At 36.1% G+C, this 23,728-nt stretch overlaps 1 protein-coding gene across 3 annotated transcripts in view; it reads right to left on the bottom strand.

Annotated features, from left to right (window-relative positions):
• The window catches only part of GPHN (gephyrin), a 437,816-nt gene that overhangs the window by 91,247 nt on the left and 322,841 nt on the right, over window positions 1–23,728 (bottom strand). For all 3 annotated transcript variants that reach the window (XM_045201246.3, XM_071222011.1, XM_024568512.4), the window contains one exon: window positions 3,752–3,889. In XM_045201246.3, the coding sequence (XP_045057181.1) occupies window positions 3,752–3,889 (138 nt within the window). The remainder of the gene's footprint in view (window positions 1–3,751; window positions 3,890–23,728) is intronic.

Below are 23,728 nucleotides of genomic sequence, written 5' to 3'. Positions count from 1 at the left end.
TAGGACATATGAAATAGGAAAATTAGTCTACCTGGTTGTAACATGGGATAATTAGGCCATTATAGGTCTGATTCCTAGGCTAGTTAATTATACAACTATAAAAATGAAGCCCCCACACAAGGGGGCTTGGCGAGTACTGTGGTAACAGCACGCATGTGGTAATCACAATACTGGGGGAAAAGCACCTGAAAGCACACATACAGAGAACAGGTTGGCAATATAATCACCAGTTTTGGACATTAACAGTAGCATAATTGCCTAGCAGTTGTGGTTACACACATACACACGAACACCCCATGAATATATGTAGAGGGATTTAATCAAATGTTCATATTTGAGGAATGCAGGAATAAGTGCAAAGGAAATGATATAAATAAAAGGATATGCTATACATAAAATGATATAAAAAAGGATATAATGAGACGTGCATATTTTAGGGATGTAATGAAGTTTGTGGACTAAAGAGTCTGAAGAGCTGAGACTACCTGAAGAAAATCATGAGTGAGCATGTACCAGGAGGTATTTGCAAGTAAATGGGATCACCCCAGGTGAAGACCTTACTAGACCGGAGGTAGAATCGGAGGCAGTAATTCAGATAATAAAAATATATGCTTTCACTTGAAACATTTGAATAACTACCTGAAGTCTCTGTTTCAATTTTGTAAAGCTCAACCGGAAATAAGCGGGAAACCAGTGGAAATTGCTGTTTAGATGACCGAGGTGGGTGACATATAAATTCCACAACAAAATGCACAGGGATCCAGAGCTTGTTCATGTGGATCAGCAAATGGAGCTGAGCCAAGGAGTTCTAGCTTTGATTCCATAATTTATAGGTGTTTATCTTAAGGCTATGTTCTCGGAATCCCCATGTGGAAAAGGGAAGGCAATAATTTACTAAATTCTAATATGGCAGCTTAGTGCAAACTAGACGACTTATTTCCTTTAATAGCATCTCACAATGACCTTGTTGGGTAGACATTATTCCTATGTATGAGAGATGTAAAACTCAGAAAGCTTATGTAGCTGCCCAAGGTCTCTCAGCTAGTGAAAAGTAAAGCAAAGCAAAGAGTATGTTTGATGGCAAAGCTCCTTCCAGCACACCTTACTTCACTTTTCATTACTCTCTGACAGCTCCTGAAACCTTGCGAGGAGTTAATGACTTCCTAGCATGACTTGGGAACCGTTTTGGTGAGAACCTCCCACAGTTTGAAATAGGGAGCTTCTAATATCTTCTGGAGGTCAGTAATTCCTGCTTAAGATAATCGCCTATCTTCAGGCAGTTATCTCACTGTAAGTCAGAGACAGGAGAAATGCCTTTGCTGTGGTCAGTGTTCTAAAAGAGATATTTATTGTACTTTACTCCTTCAAAATGAGTTCCAACAGCAAAGCTTAAAAGTTTGACTAGAATTACTTAAGCCTTTTTGGAAAAACAAAGAGCCAAGGTCAGAGATGCTGAAGTCTCTGATCATTTAATCTTAAATAAGAAAGCCTTAGAGCTTGTAATCTAAAATAATGCTCCTAAGAGAGCAGAATCCTTTCTACCGAAAGCTCATAGTTTTTCCCTTGTTAACTGAAACACACTGCGAATTGCAGGAAATAATGCCAGAATATTTTAATCTGCTTTACCGTAGCTAGCACTGTACCAAATGTGAAGTTGTAATTTATGCATGCAACCCAGTTTACAAGCAAAGAAGATGAATCATAAGTGGTAGTCTTACAAATATTATCATCCATTGTTATGCCAGGTATGCCTCTCGCAAGAAACCAAAGGAAGGTATTTATAATCAGTGGAGCACTTGCTCCTTAAAGGCCTTGCTTGCGGATAGGAGCTGAAAATAGTAGAAATGCTAAAAGACAGACCAGAGATAATAAAGAGTTCATCTATAGCCAAAACATATGAAAACAAACAAACGATATTTTATACATACACACACATCTAGGCACTTGCTTTAGGAGAACAATAATCCCAGATGTCAATAATAAAGACCTAAACCAAAATGACAGCTTTGGGAATGGAAAACAAGGGATGGATTCAAGAGGACAGAAGCAGCAAGTGTTGTAGAGGTAAAGAATCTACGTTTAGTTTGGTTATGTTCAATTTACTAGCAGCCTGTATACATTTGGTGTATTAGTTCTGAGCTCAGGCAGGTCTGGGCAGTGATACAGAGTTAGAAATCATTTAATAGGTGGTATTTGAAATCGCCAGCATGTATAAGGTTATTTGAAGTGCATGTGCAAGATGTGAAAAGAACCAAAACCAAAAATGTTATAGAAAGTTTATATTCCAGGAATGGACAACGGAAGGCAAGCCTACAAGAGCCTGTGAAGGAGACCGGTATCCCATTGTTTACCTGTCTCTCTCCCGCACAACACAGCGAGGTCCATGAGGGAAGAAGTGTTGTTTTATTCCTCTTTGTCTATCCAGGACTTAACATAGCACCTAACATTTTGTAGATATTTAATAAATATTTTTGGAACAAAATGAATTATGTTTCTATAGATGATGTTTTAAAAATACAAACCTAAAGTGCCTAGGAGGTTTAATTATAATACTCTTGCATTAAAAATTGAGTTTGATCAGATTCAAAGATTGAATGCAAACTTCACTATTAACACTTGACAAGAACTTTAACCGTCTGTGAAGACTTTGCTAACGTATAAGTGACAGCTGATTTGATGAACAGATGAAGGGGAAACAAGCACATAAAGGGGGAAAAGGAACCCACCTGAAGGCTTTTTTTTCTAGAGGAAATACAGAAATGGCCACTTTCAAGTCTTTTCTTTTCCTTAAAAGGACTAAAATTTTTGTTTAAATGTGACTTGGCATACACTGAGATTTTTCTAAGTACTGATGTTAGGGAAACCCCCCTGAAATTACAGGAGGCCAGGGATGGTTAATTTATGTTCTTAACAGGTAAAATATTATTTACATTTCTTTCCAACTTAAGTTTACATTCATATTTTCTACATACGTTTTGGTGTTGACTGATATAAAAATATATGAATATCCTGTATTTAATAATAGAAAAGTCCCATTTCATTAAAAATGATTTTGAAATCACATTGTTAATTCTTGACTAATTCCCCACTCTAGCGAGTTTCTAATTTTTATTTACTTTAATGAGGAGTAATACTAAACAACAAAAAAATTAAGCCTACTGATATACATATTATAGGATTAGTGTGAACTATATAAAACTTTTTTGTCTAAGCGCCAGGGAACAAAGGGCTAGAATTTGACATTTAAAATTTCACTAGTTTTAGGTCTTTTAATTTTAACATAATTTGTTTTGTTATCTGTCATTCATTTTTATACTTTCATACTGGAAAAGCACGATCGTGTAGTAAAAAGAAGAATGTGAGTTTTGAGCCTTGGCCCTATTCCTTTTCTGCTGTTCTATCGGAGTCTGATTTCTTGCAGAAAAATTAGGGTGTTTGTATAGATACTCCCTAATGTTTACTTAAGTTAGAGTACTTTATGATCTATGAATAAAATCTTTTTAAATGTAAAATCAATCCTTTTGTGTTGTTTTTAGCTGCGTAACAAAAATAATTAAGAAGCTATATTTTATTCTGATTGCACTAAATATAACTTTCATGCTGAATTTTAAAGAGAGGGGTTTGATTAAAAACTGAAAACACTGGAGAACACCACCTTTCCATTGTCTTTAGGGAAACTGGTTTTAATGGTCTATGAATCTTACTTGAGGAAAAAATGAAAAGAAAGGGCAGTGGGCAAATATGATCGTACCTCGGTAGTTGATGATTTCTGTCCCAAGCACCGGAGTCATCTCCAGGACTGTGATGAAGGCTTTGTCCATAGACGTTAGAGGAAAAGGAGACATGCGGTGTCTTCTAGCCACCTTGGTGATATCGACAGCACTGTGACCTAAACAGGAAGATAATTAACTGAGAATACGATGCTTAAACACTGATTAAAAAGTGGGGCTGCCATATAAATATCAACAACTCTCAATTTCTTATATCTACAAATGAAGATTACAAGGTGAGAAATTTTCTCTTGCTTCCAAAATATAGCTTGCTTTGTGGAATATTAAAGCAAGTCAGTGATGTTTTGCATTATGTGTCAAAACTTGGTGGAACTTTAATGACATTGTCTGGTCCTTTTCGAGTGTTACTGTGTGTCCTGGCACTGTTCTCAATCTTCACAACAATCTTACAGGAAGGATCATGATTATCCTTCTTTACAGATGAGGAAAGAGAGGTTTAGAGAGATTACATGTTTTGGTCTAAATCACAGAGCTGGTAACAGAAGAGCCACAATGCAAACCTAGGTAGCTTGGCCTCAAGAGTCCAGGTCCTTTACTACTATACTAAACTTTGAACATCCCATGAACTAGTTAGTAAAACGCAGTATCTAAAGTTGATCTTATTTAAGATCTCACAGAAAATCTTCTTTCTTCTGAAAAAAGCCATAACAGATTATTACTTAACTAATTTCAACATAACCTCATCTAGTCCCATGGAATTAATATCACCCATTCACTAAAACTCCTAATTTTATATCTCTAATCCCAACCTCTACCCACAACTATAGATTTGTATGCCGTGCAAAGAGCCGGTGGATAAGAATATGTATCTCCACAGTTATAAATCATCCAACATGCACTTGGATATGTAACTCTCAATTCAAACCTAACCTGTTCAAATCAAACTCTTTATTTCCCCACCCTCCTATCCTACCCACACAATGTCTTATTCTCTTGCAATTCCCATCACGGTAAATAGCAACTCCACTTTTCCAGTTCTTGGTCTAAAACCTTGGAGACACTCTTGATTTTTCTCTTCTTGTCAGAACCATATTTAAACTTCCTTTGAAACACTTCTAGACTCTGATCATTACTCGCCACCTCCAGTATGACAACAGTTGGAACTATCACTTATTTCCTAGGAAACTGAATAGCCTCCTACTGGTCTCCCTGCTTCTGTCCTTGTCCACTACAATTTATCTTTCACACAGTAGTTACAGGAATCCTTTAAAATTGTAAATTGGATTGTGCTCATCTCTATTCACTCCCTCCATTGACTTTCCATTTCACTAAGAGAGAAAGCTTTGCTGTGGCTTACAAAGCCCAACATATTATGGCCCCCACTGTTCTCATTGATTATTTTCCCCCTTGTTCACTGTACTCTTGTCTATATAGTTCCTTATTTGTCCTTGAGCATGCCAAATATATCTCTCATCAGGGTCTTTGTATTTGCTGTTTTCTCTACGCAGACCTTTCTTCCTTGATATTATGGTTCCATCTATCCCTCATTTCTTTCAGGTCTTTGCTAAAATATCACCTCATTAGAGGGTCTCGCTAAACTTCCTATATGGAATATCAGCTACCATCACTCTCTATTCTCCTTACCCTACTTTTCTTTATAGATATGGATATATATGGATGTGCATGCATCTAGATGTGGATATTGATATCTATATACTTATAATATATACTATTTATATTCATGTGTTTATAGCTTTCTTCTTCTTAGTATAATGTAGGTTCCATAAGAGCAGCAGCTTTTAACCTTTTTGTTCAATGTTGTTATCCCCAATACCTAGAACAGTAACTGACATATATTAGGCAATAAAAAAATAAATATTTGTTGAATTAAAAAATAATATTTAATGACCAAAAAAACCCCCTTCTTAGAACACTATTCTATTTCATAAATAGCTTGACCTTTTCTTTGGAACCTTAAGGGTCCGTGGCCCAAAGGATAAACAGAAAAGGAGGAACTGCAAATACGTTGCTTGGCTATGCTAACCTCTATCCACAACTCCTTTCTTCACTAGCCACCTTGCAGCTAAGGGTGTCCATATGATACAGTTCTGGTCAGTGAGATGTAGGAAGAAGTCCCTGGGGCAGGCTTCCCATTACAAATAAAATGATGAAGATGTAAAGGTCTAAGAAGAGAAAGCTTTTGCCCTTCTACCTTCTTTCTACTTGGAACATGGCTAAATACTGAAGGTACTGTAGCAATTTTCAATCACGAGGATGAAAACCCACTCAGTAAGTATGGAAACATGAGAAGGAAAAAGAACCTGAGCGTCTGCTGACAATGTTGAGCTGCTGACAAGTCTTCAGCTGCCTGCTTCCAGACGTTTGATAAGTGAGACAAACTTCCGTCAGTTTAATCACTCTATAGTGAGTGTATATCTCTCTCAGTAGTCTGTTCGTTCCTAATTACTGCCATTTATTAAATTTAGTACTCTTACCCAAACCCCAGCAGCTGCTTCCTACATGTTTGCTGAATTCACTTAAAGGTACTACCTCAAAGAGTTTCCATTCTAAGATGAATGACATTATTAAAGTACTCAAGGAAAAATATCTATAAGGATGGTTATAATTATGATATTCCTGCCCATGGATAATCATAAAATTAAAAAATATTCAATGCTTGAAAGCCCTGAAAATTTATTTAGTACTAAACATGAACAATATTTTCTACTCAGAACTTCAGTGAATATATAAAAAAGGATGATGCATGATTTATCATTCACTTGCAATTGAAATACATATAATTATTTATAACTCACTTTTACTGAAGTCCTGGTCTTGTCATTCAAACATCATAAAAACATATTGTCACAACCACTGTAGTTGGGAGAATGATAGAACGCTTCTGCTTTTTATTCAGATTTATAGATCTCGGATTTGACCTTTTCTAAGATAGACTTTCTTTATGGTGCAAATTGTGTATAATCTTATGAAAGATATCCTTTCAAAATGTTGTTTCTGATTAGAAAGCTGTACTTGTTAATTGTGCACAGTTTATTTGTTGAATATGCATTGTAATGTAATAGACTTTTTGTCATTAGGAAGCAAGTTTGATTATCAGTGATACACACCCACTGAACAAATATTAATATTTGTCCATGCATTTTATGAACCAGGAACAGTTAGGGACTTGGGATACACAGAATAAGATATACCCTGCCATGAAAACATTACAGCTTGGCCAGGGCAACATTACATTACCCTGCCAAGAAGAAATGTAAGTAAATAAAAAAAGAAAAAAGCAGAAGGGCAGTAAACCATCTGATGGTTCTCTAACTATAGAGATAGGTAGTTTTCTCTATCTCTCTTTTTAAATTAGAAATTATAATGTGGATATCTACCAGCCTGGGAAAATATTCCCCATCTTTAAAATAATTTGTACCTTGTTTATATTTTTCTTATGGTACCTCCTGCCCTCCATCTTAGGTTATAGCATTTAAATATTTGCCTTATCTATGTTGGTCAATTGTAAACTCCTTGAAGGCAGGATTTATATCTCCTTAATCTTTATATCCTTTGCCACATTTAAAACGGTGTTTTTTTTTTCTTATACTTACAGTAGTTACCAAATAAATACTTGTATGTATGAGTAACAATCTTTCAAGCAAAGTCAAAAGTCGGGAAGGAAAAGACAAACTGGTGCTTCCTGTTCTGCCCTTTTGCTTTTCTTTTTTTAAAAAGTACATTTTATTGATTATGCTATTACAGTTGTCCCAATTTTTTCCCCCTTTGCCCCCCTCTGCCCCTTATACCCTTCCCTCCAGCAATTCCCCTTTTCATTAGTTCATGTTCATGGGTCATGCATGTAAGCTCTTTGGCTTTTCCATTTCCTATACTATTCTTAACATCCCCCATCTATTCTGTACCTACCAATATGCTTATTCCCTGTACCTTGTCCCCCATTCTTCCCCCTCCCCTTCCCAGCTGATAACCTTCTGAATGACCTCCATGTCTATGATTCTGTTCCTGTTCTAGTTGTTTGCTTAGTTTGTTTTTGTTTTTTTTAGGTTCAGTTGTTGATAGTTGTGAGTGCTGTCATTTTAATGTTCATAGTTTTGATCTTCTTCTTTTTCCTAAATAAGTCTCTTAACATTTCATATAATAATGGCTTGATGAATTCCTTTAGCTTTACCTTGTCTGGGAAACACTATATCTGCCCTTCTATTCTAAATGATAGCTTTGCTGGATAGAGTAATCTAGGTGGTAGGTCCTTGCTTTTCATCACTTTTAATACTTCCTGTCAGTCCTTTCTTGCCTGCAAAGTTTCTTTTGAGAAATCAGCTTATATTCTTATGGAAACTCCTTTGTAGGTAACTCTCTGCTGTTCTCTGCTGCTTTTAAGATTCTTTATTTTTAACCTTTGTCATTTTAATTATGATGTGTCTTGGTGTGGTCCTCTTTGGGTCCAACTTGTTTGGATCTCCCCATGCTTCCTGGATTTGTATGTCTATTTCTTTTGCCAAATCAGGGAAGTTTTCTTTCTTTTTTTTTTCAAGTAAGTTTTTAATTTCTTGTTCTTCCTCTTTTCCTTCTGGCATCCCTATGATTTGGGTGTTGGCACTTTTGGAAATGTCCCTGAGTTGTCTTATACTGTCCTCATTTTTTAAAATTCTTGTTTCTTCATTCTGTTCTGGTTGGATGTTTATTTCTTCCTCATGTTCCAAATGGTTGATTTGAACCCTGGCGTCCTTCCCTTCACTGTTGGTTCCCTGTGGATTTTTCTTTATTTTACTTAGGTTGCCTTCATTTCTTCCCTTGTGTTTTTGCTGTAATCAGTGAGTTCTCTGAGCATCCTTATCACCAGTGTTTTGAACTCTGCATCTGATAAGTAGGCAATCTTCATTTCACTTAGTTTTTTCTGGGGGTTTGTTCTGTTCCTTTGTTTGTGCCATATTTCTTTGTCTCCCCAACTTTGTAGCCTCCCTGTGTTTGTTTTTGTGTATTAGGGAGAGCTGCTTAGACTCCCTGTCTTAGTGCACTAAGGGGTGGAGCTTTAGGCAGTCACCAGGGCAGGGCAACCTGCTTCACCGCTTTGTGGTGCTGTGTGCAGGGGAAAGGTCAGAGAGGGGACAATGCTGCTGCCTGACCTCTGGAGCCTTGCCAGGCATTTGCCCCCTTTCTAGTCACTTCACCCATTTCCCATTTGTGACTAGAACCCTTCTCAGTGCGGCCTTGGTGATGATTCCCAGAGTCAGTGGATTTGTGTGGGTTCTAGGACCATGCAGCCACTTTAAATGGACTCTCTTGAGAAACTGTAAGTTTCTTCCATACCCCAACCACCACTGGTTTTTACAGCCAGAAGTTGTGAGGCTTTATCTTCCTGGCCCTGGAACCCTGGGCTGCACAGTCTGGTCTGGGGCTGGGATTGCTGGCTCCCCCGGTATCCCTCCCAATTCTTATCAAACACACAAAATTTTTATCAATTTTATGAATGTGGGAGTGCCTGTTCTGCCACTGCTGTCTCTCCATGCCGCATCCCATCCTCTCTGCACGGGCACCTTGTCTCTGCCCCTCCTACCCATCTGGATGAATGTGGCTTCTTTAAAACCTTGGTTGTCAGGGTTTTTTGTATTGAGGTTAGCTATGATTCTTCTTGCAGTTGTGCGAGGAGGTGAAGCATGTCTACCTATGCCTCCATTTTGACCAGAAGTCCCTTTTGCTTTTCCAAGCCCTCTAATATTTACAGACTCTGCCACAACGTGACTACTCACTGGATGAATAATCCAAACTTTGATGCTAATGCATTAATATTGGTTTCTTGCTAAACTTTTTGCATGTTATCAGAGGGGCCTTCTAGATATATAATAAATTATCTGAAAGAAATGTGACTAAGAAGAAGTATTTTAATTCTCCGGCACAATAGAAGGTGTATGTGTGTTCTCAATAAATATTTATAAAGCACTTTCTATGTGCCAAGAGGTGTCTTCCCACTCCAGATCCACCCAAAATTACACAGTAAGAACAGTCAGCTACTTCACCAAGAAAGAAGGGTTAACTTGGTCCTATAAATATGAGAAAAACAGAATTTGTAACTGACCTTCTACATACCAGAGTAAATTAATGAAACAGACCATAGCTGCTCTTTTTAAGCAAAAGGAACTACTAAACAACATTAGCACACCTAGTTGTGTTTTATCCCTCACAATGTACAAGATGACTCTTTGTCTGTATAATATCCCGCTTAACAAAAAATTGTAGCCAAAGTGGGTTTGAAAGCCATTGATCTAGGTGATCCAGTGCCCTCATTTCCAAATCAAAAGTGGACAATGCTCCATGAGCAGCACCAGGGACATCTACACAGAAGCAACCGCAGTGGGAGGCCTAGGCTGAGGACGTGGCACTCACACATACCGCAGGGGCTCTTGTGCAGGCTTCCCGAGAGCGGCCCATTTTTAAATGGCACACACTTCCAAAATAAATCTGGTAAGCAAATGGTTATGTTTCCTTTTTTGGTTTGCTCCCATTTTTAAAAGAAACACAATTTTAACTGTTTTCTGACGTTGATACCAGTGATTTACAAGAATCTTCAAAATGAAAGCTTCACAAAATTTAAGAATAGTTATCTCTGACTCCTTATTTTGGAAATTATAACCTCAAAAAGTACTTCTATCCTGGGTCATTAGAGAACTCAATCAGGCAGGGAAAAGGATCAAGAAATATTTTCTACTAACACCAACCCTTTTTTTGATTGAGCCTAGCATAGCAATCTGATAGGAGAAAGAAATATTGAGAAAAAAAAGTATGCAGCTTGTTGTCTTGAAGGTCAGATGGGATGTATCACCTAGCATCCAATTTTCATTGAGTAGTCCATAAACCCCACTTAGAAGGAGGAAACAAAGGAAAGAATAATTCTTTTTAAGTAAGAAAGTTATAATGAAAGGAAGTTTGGTTTTTAGATAGAGAAAATATCCAAAATTTGATAGAAAATTTGGATAGTTTTTCCTATAAAGTAAAAGGTATTTCATGGCCACAAATATATTCTGATTGCTACCTTACTAATGAATACCAATGGTCAGTAAGAGGATCTGTGAGGACATTGGCTCCATTCAACTCATATATACTACACTGCAACAGAAAAAAGAAAACCAACGTGTGAACTTAGGTTCTACTGAGAAGATCATAGTGTGCAAGGGAATATTTATTTTAACTAACAATACTAAAATTAGCCAGTGACGTATGGCTGTTAGTACTAATTGGTAGGAGGGCTAGCTAGTTGAACAAAAATAAGCTTTAAATTGCTTTAGGATATGGGAACTTTACATGGGAGTGGAGTGTGGGGATGGGGAAAGGACCTCTAGTCATCTCCTGCACTAGTAGCTTTCCAAACTGAGCAAAGAGTAACAGCATGAATTATTACAATATCTATATTATTATTATAGCATTCTTCCACAATGGCTTAGCTTTCTGAACTAGATTTGTAGGATCAAAGTGATTCTAAGTTAGCCACAGATTGATGATCTAAAAGTTTCTCTAATAAGCCTACATTTCCATAAGTAAAGCTGAAGTTGTCTCATTTGTATTTTCTGGTTTATAAGTCTAGACATGAGGTTGACTATATTAGTTCAGAATCTTTGTAGGCACTCAAAATGTTGAGATTTCCTAGCTTCCACGCAGCAGCTATAAAAAGACTATATAAGAAGTCAGTGTAAAAACAGCACAGGTTCACTCAGGACCGCATTATCAAAGACATGTTTAAATAACAATGGCAATGTCTAGGATACAGAAAGACTTAAAAGGGACACAGAGTACAAATGGATTCCTTACACTAAGTAGAATAAGCAAGGATCTTCATTGTGTAGCAGTAATCTTTTTTCCTTACAGCATGACCATCTTGAAATAAAGCTGTTTTTTTTTACCAATGAAATGATTTTTCCCACTTCAAGTGCATCCTTTTTAATCTGCCAATTCTTAATATTCAATGTCCCATCTTGGCTTGAAAATCTATTTTTTACATTAGAAGTAAATGAGGAAAAGATGCTTTCAGATGATTGAACAGAACATAAGAGAAACAAGATGTATATGCAGGTTCTTCTTGATTAAATTTAAAACCTCAAGAGGAAACTTTATTCTTCAAAACAATCAGTAAAAGAATTCCCCAACTACCTAAAGTGTAAATCAATACTCATTCTTTGGATATAAAGAAAATCTAAAGGAAGAGATCTTTTCTGCCTTATTAATATTACTGCCTCTATTTCCCCTTGTGTTTGCAGCTTGCTTTCCTTGTATTTCTATTTCCTGGATCTTTCTGAACAGCAAACCACCTATGATAATAAATAGCTTTCCTAGGAAACTTAGAGAAGATGATAGTTATATTTTTTAGGCTAAACAGCTAGGGACTTTGGTAGGTCCAACCATGTGTGTTTCAGGTATACAAAGCATTTAGTCTTTCATAGAAATCTGTCAAATTAAGGGAAACCAGGTATAAAACTCTCAGGAAACACTGGTAACAGTGGAGTTCTCAGGCTCAAGACGACGGGGCATGCCCTCTGTATATTGGAAAATAATGTGTTGTTTTCAACAATAGTTTTATATGTTTTTATTTTTGTTTTCAAGATAATGAGCCTCACAGCATTTCTGATAAAACCGAGATATCATGGCTGAAAGGACTGCATTATTTTCTAGAGTTGTATACAAAATATTAAAGAAAAGCACTCGAGATTTCTGTGTATCTAGATTATAAAACAGGGTATTGTTATCACAAAATGTTTGCTCTATAATTTATATCACTGGTTCACTATCATCCAAAGGATAAAATTCAAATCCTTAGAAGAGTATACAAAACCCTTTTTGCTTCCTTTTCAGCCTTATCACTCATTACTCTGTCACTTAGAAAACTGATTCCATTGTAGATATTGGAATATACCATACTATTTCATATTTTCTTGCCTTAGAACATTATGCTCTTTTTGCCTAGAATAAATTTTCTGTCTCATCTTTTTGTTTCCCTTGGAAGTTATTCTTCCTTCACAACTTTCTTTGGTAAGGATGTACTCAAATAATGATGGTAACATGTCAAAAGGATCTTGGAGTCAACTTGAAGAGACTCTCTTTCACTAACACTGGGATATCTTCAGAATCAAAATCAATTAGGAGAGTAACAGTTTATATAATCCATTTAATAAAATAAAAATAAGAATCTGTTAGCATATCATATATAAATAAACGAATGATTAAATAAAATTCTTTCTTACAACAGAATGCCAACTGGTAAGTGAAAAAATGTTAGAATTAGAAAGTCACCACTTGACAACCATCATTGTAAAAATCATCAATGGAAACTAAAATCAGCGGGTGAAAACCTCAAGAGAAATAATATTTACATCATCTCAATGTATATCCCCACAAGATTCTTAACTACAAAGAAAAATAGTAATTTTACAGTGGCAAATCCTGGCAGACACCATCTTAACCAAGTGATCAAAGTTAACATGACCAGTAATGGCACAAAATTACCGCATGAGCATCCTGGTATGATGCACTGAAGACACATCATCACATATGAGGTATTACTGACAAAACCATCAGGAAACATCAGAAAAGTCTAAATTGATAGTCTACAAAATAACTGACCTATACTCTTCCAAATGGCAAGGTCATGAAAGACAGAGAAAGCCTGAGGAATTGTTCCAGATAAAGGAGCCTAAAGGCACATGATAGCTAAAAGTACTGCATGGTTCTGGATTGGTTCCCAGATCAGAAGAAGGGAACTTGTTTTTTTCCTTTTGCTATAAAGAATATTATTAGAAAAAACTGGCAAAATGTAATTTGAGTAAGATTATATAATAGTATAGTGGCAAGGTTCATTTCCTGATTTTGATAATTGTACTGTGCTTATGTAAGGATACTTTAAATATTTTTTCTCTTTTAAAAAAGGAAATATACATGTGAATTATTTAGGGGTAAAGAATGATCATATCTGTAATTTATTCACAAGCAGTTCAGAAAATAACTTCAATATACAGAGAAATAGTAAAGCCAGCGTGGCAAAATGCTAACATTTGGGGGAATTTGGGTGAAAGATATACAGGAATTCTTTGTTGTGCTCTTGTAACTTTTCCGAAGTTTGAAATTATTTCAAAATAAAAATCTCCACCATTTTTAGTAGTCTCTCCTTTATGAAGCAATGTATGGCCATTCCATTTTTGTTCTGTACAAAGGCACTATAAAATACTCTTAAAATTCTCATTGCATATTGTTTGAACTACTTGCTTTATGGTACTTGCATTTATTTATATTCGTGCCTGTTTTCTTAACTAGATTATCAGCACTTTTAGAAAGAAAAAAGTATCTTAAGAGCAAGGCCGAAGAATGATGTTTACACAGTGGTTACACAGAAAATTTGCTGAATGAGTTTTAAAGGCTTGACTTTACCCAGTCTAGAATATACACATCGACAAAGATGGGCTACAAAGATAAACATTAAGTCCAATTTCAAGCCTTATTCTGGTCAATAATTTCAATATGCTTTTTGCTAGAATTGTCCATTAAAAAAACTATTGCAAATGTTTGTTAACAATGAAAACAAAAGTTTTCTTCTTTCTTCTACTTTTTAATCAAAAAGTGGTGAAAAGGTCAATGAAGTAGTAAAAAGAAAAAGGAGAATAAGAAAATATGATAATGACCAGTTTTAGCTAAGGTTCAATAATTAGAGAAATGGAAAATTACCTTTGTTTAATGTATCATGTTTAAGACTAAATGATAACACTGTAAACAATAATGTAAGCAAATTTTTACAGGTTATTTTTGAGATCAGGAGGTTTAATCCATAGAATAATTATAAGGCCAAAAGGAGAAAAATGTAATTTATCTCCCATGGTCAGGTGTGAATTATTTTATAGTTGCCTTCCTTTGGCTTTTATTAGGATATTTTCAATTTGTCATATACAAATAAGCTATGGTAAATAGACATTAGTTGAAAGAACAGGTAAAAAGAGAAGTAAAAATGGTATTAAAAATATAACCAATGAATACATATATTTGCTAAAGTAACATAAAAAAAGGATAAAATTACTTTAAAAAGCTATAAATGTAGAGGTCAAGGGCTAACATTCCCAAGAGAGGAAAACAAAGTCTTTTGGGTTGAGGTGGCTTTCAGCTGGTCAACAGGAGTGCTTCATGACTGTCTCATGAAGCTGGACTTCACTGCCAGGTGTTCTTAAGGACTGAGAGCTCTTGAGGAAGGTTTCAAATTGGGATCCTTGAGTTTTTGCCCTTAATAACATTAGTGCTGTATATACATTAATATTGTGGGTTCTGGTTATAGACACCAAGGCAAAAGAAAAGCTTCAGACACAATCTTCCCCTGTCCTTCACCCTTCTTTCTTCAGACCTTTCTTGTCTTTGCTTATACTATTGGTTAATTACCCTTTGCTTTGCTGTCACTCTGGTTTAGGAATGAAAATCTCACAGCTTGTATATTATTTGAGCTGTGATCCCTTGGCTCATTTCTGTCCTGCTGTTTTATTTTTGGTTTGGTGCCCTTTTTGGATCTCTGAACTACAGCTTGCTTTGCTAGGCTAGTAGAATCCTTTTTTTCTAACCCCAAGTATCCACAAAGCTGATTAAGAATTCTCTTATGCTCAAAGAAAGAGTTTGTCAGGAAACAATTTCAAAGGCATTAATGTGTAAATGTAAATGTATATATATTATTTTTTGTCAGCTTGAATTTGTAATGTTTTCATTGTAAGTACTACTGGTATTAAAATGCAAAATTAGAATTATGTTTTCTTTAGTAGGTCCTTGTTCTAAACATTCTCTAAACAAAAGTAGAGAAAAAGTAATTTTTCTTTAGAAATCATAAGCTATTATATCTCTAAAAGTGGAACGCTTTCTAAGCATTAACTGTTCTCTATAGTGTCTTGGGAAAAAAGAAGTTCAAAGTCATCTTTGTAGTTGGGAGATTTTATCAGCTCATAAAATCGCTTTCCCTTAGTTAATCATTGCTACATGATGCTGTTTCTCATAGTATTAGGTACGAGCACACACGTCTTCAACTTCCAGAATGCCCATTCGATGACAGACTAATAAAAAAGTAAGTTTCAGTTAATATCTTTTGTAAGATATAAACATTATTAAACATGATTTTTAGGCACATGGTAGATATTAATTTGTTTAGTTGAGAAAAGGAAATTCTTTGAATAGATGATCAGTCATAGAGAATGTAAAGACTGAGTCTGTGACACTGGTGAAAACAGAAATCTAGTTTTTAAAGTATTTTGCACATGATACATAAAACCTAAGTAGTTTCTTTCTTTTTTTTGAGAAAGTTTATTTAGAAAATCACAGAGGTAGTAGAGGTGAGTCAGCTGGGCTGCGCAGGCACAGGAAACAAGTTACAAAAGCAAAAGAAGGGCCCTTGGAGCTGAGGAGAGAGAAAGGCAAAGGTAGCCACTGGGGGAGAGGGAGTGGAAGAGGGGGACAGGAAAGGTTCGGGTGTGCTACAGAGGGAGAGCGCCTATGCAGTGCCTTATTCCATATTTATTGGGTACTTGATATGATCCAGATCCTTCTATACACCTAAAAAGTGGGATTAATTTACTATTCTGCTGATACAAGCACTACCTTTTTAAAAAAAAATATAAATCATAGTATGATTATATCTACAGAAATAAAATATAATCCAATGTATGTACTGGGAAAAAAGAATTATATGAATTAGTCATGGTTATCTAAGTAGAATGATGAGTATGATTTTTTATTTCCTAATTTTCTGTATTGTTCAGATTCTTGACAATGATCATGCATCACTTAAAAATATTTAATAAATGTTTTTTTATTTGAAATAATTAGTTTCTTAGTCAATCCCAACTAATATCTTCCAAATTCTGTGATTCTAGGAAAACTGCTCAACAGCATCTGACTGCATTTTTAACCATCAAAAGGTTCCTATTACCTTAAAGTTTAGACTACCTCGAATAATGTGCTAGGCTTTTCATAATCTGTCCTCTCTTTCATATACACCCTTAGTCCAGCTACAGCAAACAATAATTTCTAGTGCACAGCATGATTTTTTCCATGCATCTGTCTCAACTGTCCTTCCCCTTCTAGTCCAACTAGCAAACACCTGCATATCTCTTAAGACTATGAAAATAAGGTATAAGTCATATCAATAAAAGGTACTACAATTCATACATTGCCCAAATTGGAAATTGGGGGTCATTCTTGACTTTCTTTTTAAAAAATCTTCATTGAAATTTTTTCATTACTATTTAGCTCCCGTATAACCCCCTCCCCCCAGCAATCATCACACTGTTGTCTTTTTTCCTTTTTGCTCCATCCCTCGCTCCTTAATCCCCCCACCCCACAGCTGTCACCCCACTCTCCATATCTACTTCCCAACCCTGTCTACTGTGATGCCTTAAATATTTCAAAAATCCTGCTTTTTTTCTATTTCTATTACTTCAGCTTTAATTCAAGCTCTAATCAGACTCCTGCTTCTGATCTCACCCCAACTCAATCTATTCTCCACACAGTAGTAAATATTTCAAAAGTTCACATTTGATCTTGTCATTTCCTTGTTTAAATTCCTTTACTGGCTCTTACAATAAAGCCCAAGCCCATTAACAAGGCAATTAGGAGGTTCGTCTGTAAAAACTGTACAACCAATTGGAGGTCACAGTCTGGTCACTTCTCCAGCCTCTTCCTTTTCTCACCCCACCAACCCCTGCACCTACACCTGCTCCTCCATCTGTGTGTCACAATACCGAGAGCATGATGAGCTCTCCATGAATGTTATATACTCACATTACTATTTTTAATAGAGCCATCATTTGAGGTAAACAGACTTAAATTCAGCTGAACACTGAATAAGTAGCTCCCTTTGCTCCTCCACATCACTTTCTACTATTTTCTACCTTGCTCTGTACCCCTAGCATTTATATGGAGAGCAGTCTCTGTCCCTGTGACTTCTGCTTGATTTCATCCAATGGGAAGCACTGGCAGGAAAATGGGGAACAAAAGAAGAGCAGAGACAAGCTATCCCTTAGGTCTCCTGTTTGCTGGACTAGCTACTCTGCTGCGACTCATTCTTTAGTTAAATTCTTCTTCATTATCTTGTTTAGAGTGTTGTGTGACTCCTGCCAGGACTAAGTACTATACAGCAGCCAAGGTGAGACACAACCAGACACAATATATTTCAGAGAGAATGTAGAGATCAGTATGGTTAGAGCACTTAGGTTTCAGTGAGGTTTAGTGGGAGTTGAGGCTAGAAAAGTAACTAAAACCAGACCATGGAGGTCCCTAAATGCTAGGCTTTGGAATTTGAACTGTATCATATAAGTCAATGGGAAACCATTTACATAACTTTATCACATAAGCCAACATTTTAAAGTTTTTAAGCATGGGAGTGGCACATATATAGATTTCTGGTAGACAACAAATTCTACCGTAGGAAAGTTAAAAGATTAGTTCAAAGTCACATTTCTAAATACAGGGTCTGGCAGAAATAATGCCATTGAGTGTGGTTGGTAGGGTATGTGAATGTCTCACATGAGATATACAGCAATTTGAACATTTCACCAAAATGTCATATGGTGTGCTTGAGTGTGATATTGTTATGTTACAGAAATACATGCTTATAATTTTGTAATAAAAGATTTTTATGTAATAAAAAAGAGGCATTATTTGTACCAGATCTTATAGATAGTAGGTCAAGATGAAAGGACCAGATCTCCAAGTTTTTAGTTTGATGTGCTCCCTCCTATATCACAAAAAGAGAAATTTCTTTTCTTCAACTTCATGTACTCAATATGAATTGAATACTCTCTCGATATAAGGCATTTTATTAAACATTAGGGAGTGATGTTGAAAGAAATAAAATAAGATTCCTGTTTTCCACAGTTTCATGGAACACACAAATCAGGCTGTGTTTTAAGGAAAAAGTGACCCCCCCCTCGTAACTGCTTATGTTTTCATTTAAAAAATACTATGACTGACAGCAAAGTGAACAAATAATTCTGATGGAACAAACTGTAACCTTTCACAGATGAGGTGACAATTAAGTTGAACTTTAAATAATAAAAAGGGAGAAACATTGGAAGCAGAATGAACAAAATAATGCAGATTTCAAAGTACATACTTTTAGAGAATGAGGAAGTGCCTAACGAGGTTAGAGGTGAAGAGGATGAAATACATATAAGGCATAAGGCTGGCCAATTAAGTTAAGGAAAATTTTGAAGAGTCCTAGTACTATAGAAAATAGAGAGCTATTTAAGATTTTTTATAGAGAAGTGATGCATACTTAAAATTGTAATTCTTGGCCAACGGTAGATTGGAAGGAAGAGAGACTGTAGATGTACTGAACAGTTAGTATGCTACTACAACCTTGAGGGTGAAAGACAAAGAAGGCCTGAACTAATGCAGTAGGAATTGGAAAAGGGATATTAGGAAGAGCCATAAAAAAGGGTTCTATAATTGATGGTGCTTTGGAAAAGACAAAGTAAATACCATGGTGAGATTTCAAGTTTAATTAATAGGGTAAGTGGGAGTGTCATTAATTAAGGGAAAATGATAGAAACAACTTGGAGGGCAGGGTACTAGATCTGGTTTGTGATGAGGAAAATGTGAGAAGCCAGCAGGACAGCAAGAGGTGATTCCAGTATGGAACAGCAAGGGAGGTATGGAGTTAATACTGATAGCAAATGACTTAAAATCATCATTTTGTTAATTGATTTGTCTTTCTGGTAGCTTTCTTGTCCCTCCTTTGTGTTCTTGCTGCCTTTCTTTGTGTTTTGTTAATTTTTAACATGAACCTTCTTTGATTCCTTTTTCATTTTGTTTTTATGTATGTTTTGTAGGGTATTTTTGTATTTCTACGGAGCTTACATAAACCATCTTAAAATTACAATAATCTACTTTATGTTCATAATAACTTCAATCACATACAAAAACTCTACTCTCTTATATCTTCCCACTCCTACTTTGTTATTGATGCGACAATTATATCTTTATATATTGTGTATTTATGAACACAATATATAGTTTAATGCTTTTGTGTTTTAAATTGCCAGAATTAAAAGTGCTTTATATACCACTATTAAAATATTATAGAATTCTGAATTCATCTATTTGCCTTTACTGGTGAGTTATGTATTTGAATACGATTTTGTGTTGCTGTTTACTGTCCTTTTGTTTCAATTTGCAAGACTGCGTTTAGTATTTTTTTGTAAGGCATGTGTCTCCAAAAGTACTTATTTATCGTTAATTTTTGAATAACAGCTATACTAGTATTCTTAGTTGGCATTTTTCTCTGTAAGCACTTTGAATATAGCATCCCACTCCCGTCTGGCTTGTAAAGTATCTGCTGAGAAAGACATGATAACCTAATGGGAACTGCATTATACATGATGAGTTGCTTTTCTCTTGCTGCTTTCAAAATTTTCTCTTTGTCTTTGACTTTTGACAGTTTGATTCTTCTGTGTCTTAGGGTGGGCCTCTTTGGATTCATCCTAGTTAAAATACTTTGAGGTTCTTGAATTTTGACATCCATTTCTTTCCTCAGAATTGGAAAGATTTCAGCCATTATTTCTTCAAATAAGCTCTTTATCCCTTTTTCTCACTCCTCTCCCTCTGAAACTCCCATGATGCATATATTGATTGGTCTGCTTGATGTTGTTTGAGAAGTCCTTTAAGCTTTCTTTACTTGTCTTCATTTTTACTTTTTGCTCCTGTGATTTGATAATTTCAAATGATCCTTTTTTTTTCAAGTTCTTTTTTCTGCTTGATGAAGTCTACTCGAATGTCTGGTGAATTTTTTTCTATTCAGTTGTTATAGTATTCTGTTCTCAAATTTCTGTATAGTTCTCTTTTTTTATAGTTTCCATCTCTTTGCTGATATTCTCATTTTGTTCATGCATATTTCCTGATTTTCCACAGTTGTCTGTGTTCTCCTGTAGATCTTTTAGCTTCAAGGAAATTACTTTGAATTCTTTGTGAGGAAATTTGTAGATTTCTGCTTCTTTGGGGTTTGTTTCTGGAAATTCATTATTCATTTGACTGGCCTATGTTTCCCTGTTTATTCACGTGCCTCATAATTTTTTCCCTGAGCTTATGCAATTGGAAAAGTAACTACATCTCCCAGTCTTTGTAAACTGGTTTCATACAGGGGAAGGCTTTCACCAATCAGCCCGCTGGAGGTTCTGGGGGCCTGGGAAAGCTTCTTGGTGTAATTTCTCTTGCTGTGTGTATAACTTCCAAAGCAGAGGTTTGCTAGTGTTGTTTTTTTTCCAGAAGTCCACACTCTCTTACTCCTCCTGGTGTCTGTCTGTAGTAGTGCAGGTGCTGTGGTGCTGCAACCAGAACCCCTCTGCTCTCCTTTATCCTCAGGGGCCTCCAGGTACCCAAAATATGCTGACTCGCATGCCCAAAGTCAGCGAGGATAGAAACCAGTCCTTCGTGCAGCCCCCCAAAAACTGAACTATGGGACATACACTTCACTCTTCTTCCTTCTTCCCAAGGGAGAAGCTGTGAGTTGGGTGCCTTCTCCCCAGTTCCTTGAGCTACACTGGTCTCTATACCATTTCAGGCTCTCAAGCAGCCCCTACTCTCCCTTGCTTTCAGTGGCCCCCAGGCACCGAACTATGCCAGTTCCATCAGTGCTCCAAGTCAGGCGAGACAGAAACCAGTTCCTCAGGCAGCCTTCTGAAAAGCTAACATGTTGTATGCATATTTCACTCTTCTCTCTTAATCTCCCTTCTGCGACAGCCTGCAAGCCAGGTGTGCTCAGCTGATTATGGCAACCTGTGCTGGCTTGGGGGAGGAGAGGTAAAGTGAAAAAGCTCTTCCTCCCATTTTAATGCAGCTGTTCTTGGCTTTGTGTTCATCTGGGGTGTTGAGATCTGTTAAATGGTTTTTGGACTTTTCAGAAATGTATTTTGGTCCATATGTTGTTGTTAAGTTGGTGTCTCTGTGGGAAACAGAAGGGTGAAATTTCCTACTCTACGATCTATTAACTTAATGTTTTTAGCTATAGCAGATATAAGATTGACAAGAGGCAGAAAAAGTTGATAAAAAGTGATAAATGAGTCACATTTTTTTCATATAAAAGGAAATGTGATAATCTAAGAAAATAAGACAAGTGAGATAAAATTTAAATTAGTTGAATTAGTTAATTAAATTAGCTTATGGAATTATTAAGTTTCACAAATAAAATAATTAAATTATATGAGGGTATATATGAGACAGTTGATTTATTTAGGATATTAGATGAGAAAGTTGAGAAGGGCAGTCCTTATAAATAATACCTCACTAAATTCTTATGGATGTGAATTGTTAATTGTCTTTAGTTATATAAAGAAAAATGGAATAAATGGTGATAAGCGCTGTTGTCTGATCCAGTAAGTGCCAATTGATATGGTAAGGGATTAGACTGTAGCAGAAGAGAATTAGGAAAATTTTTCTATAAACAAGAACTACAAAAATTTAGCATACTTCTTCAAGGACTATCCATAATTCTTTTTACTGGGAATCATAAAGGAAAAAAAAACTTCATGTTTTTAGTAGTGAGGTAAAGGAAAATTAACTAGGAGATTTATCAATCTAGGGTAGATTGAAGGGTTTAAGATTAGAACAAAAAGCATGATAAAATACTCCAGGCAAGAGGTAGTGAGTTACTGGTCCAGAATCTGGGTGGCAGTAGTGAGAATGAATGAAGGGATAAAGCCAGAATGAAAACACGAAATACTCTGAAGAGAAGGAGCAGTTAAGAAAAATAGTATCGGTAACAAAGACATTAGTGTTTTTGCTAATGTTTACTATTTTCCTTCTCTGTACTAACTCTGATTTCTTACTTGCATGTTCTGTGGTCCCTTGCCTGCTCTGCTTGCTCAAATTTTCTTTTCATTTATTTACATACTCACCCATTGAACTAATTTAGTGAGAGACAATCATTGTGCTAGATCCTGGGAATTGTGCCAGTTGACAAGATAAATGAAGTACCCGCAAGGAGCTTAGGGTGGAGTGGAGAACACAGACTACTATACTATACAAAGGCTTGCAATAAGGTATGGGAACTACAGGGTACTAGAGAAGAATATAGGAAGGATACTTTGCTCAGATTTGGGCAGTGATGAAAGTCTTTTGGAAGAAATGTAGGATAAGTAAGAGTTATCCAGGGGAAGAGATAGGAGAACAAGATTTTAGGGAAGAGGTAACTATTTGTAAATTGAAAGATTCATCTGGCTGGAGCACTGAATTCCTGGCGGGAGTAGTAGAGGGTGGAACTAGAGGTAAACAGCAGCTAGATTGTAAGGAGTTTTAAGGAGTTGGGACACAAAGAACAATGAGAAGGTATTAAAAGGTGAATGAAAGTCATTAAAGGACTATGAAAGGTTTAGATTTGTATTTTAGAAAGACAGAAGTGGTTGAAGGAAGGATGAAGAAACACTGTGAAGATTTTTGGTTTGGACACCTACCTAGGTGTATATACTGCTGCCACTCCTTGAGATATGTGAAGAATGTGAGATATGAGATGATAAATTTGGCTTTGGTCATGCTGAGTATGAGGAAACTGTGGAGTACCCGAGAAGAGATCTACAATAGATGACTGGAAATATAACTCTGAAATTTAGGGAACAGGACTTACTGAGGTTTTGTGAGTGGATGGCCTTATTCATGCAGAATGTGGAATGTGAATGCAAGTTCTTAGAGCTCTGAATAACACTGATGTTTAATGAATGGGCCCAAAGTAGAAGTCAACAAAGAAGACAGAGAAAAAGGAAACAGGAAATGTAAAAGAAGAGAACAAAGCAAGGAAGGTAGGTAATTGTTTCAGGAAGGAGGGAGTGATTAGAAGTAGTATCCAATCTTGACCTGTCTTCCTTTAGGCTTTCCCTTCTGTATACACCCATTTTCTTAAAACTAGGCCCTCAGAGGTGGCAGCCAGATTATCTGATAATTTATCTAAGATTAATGAATTCCACAGGCTTAATTTGTTACCATAACCG

Source organism: Desmodus rotundus, chromosome 7 (assembly GCF_022682495.2).
Source record: "Desmodus rotundus isolate HL8 chromosome 7, HLdesRot8A.1, whole genome shotgun sequence".
Taxonomy (NCBI): Eukaryota; Metazoa; Chordata; class Mammalia; order Chiroptera; family Phyllostomidae; genus Desmodus; species Desmodus rotundus.
This window is presented reverse-complemented; position numbering and strand designations above follow the sequence as displayed.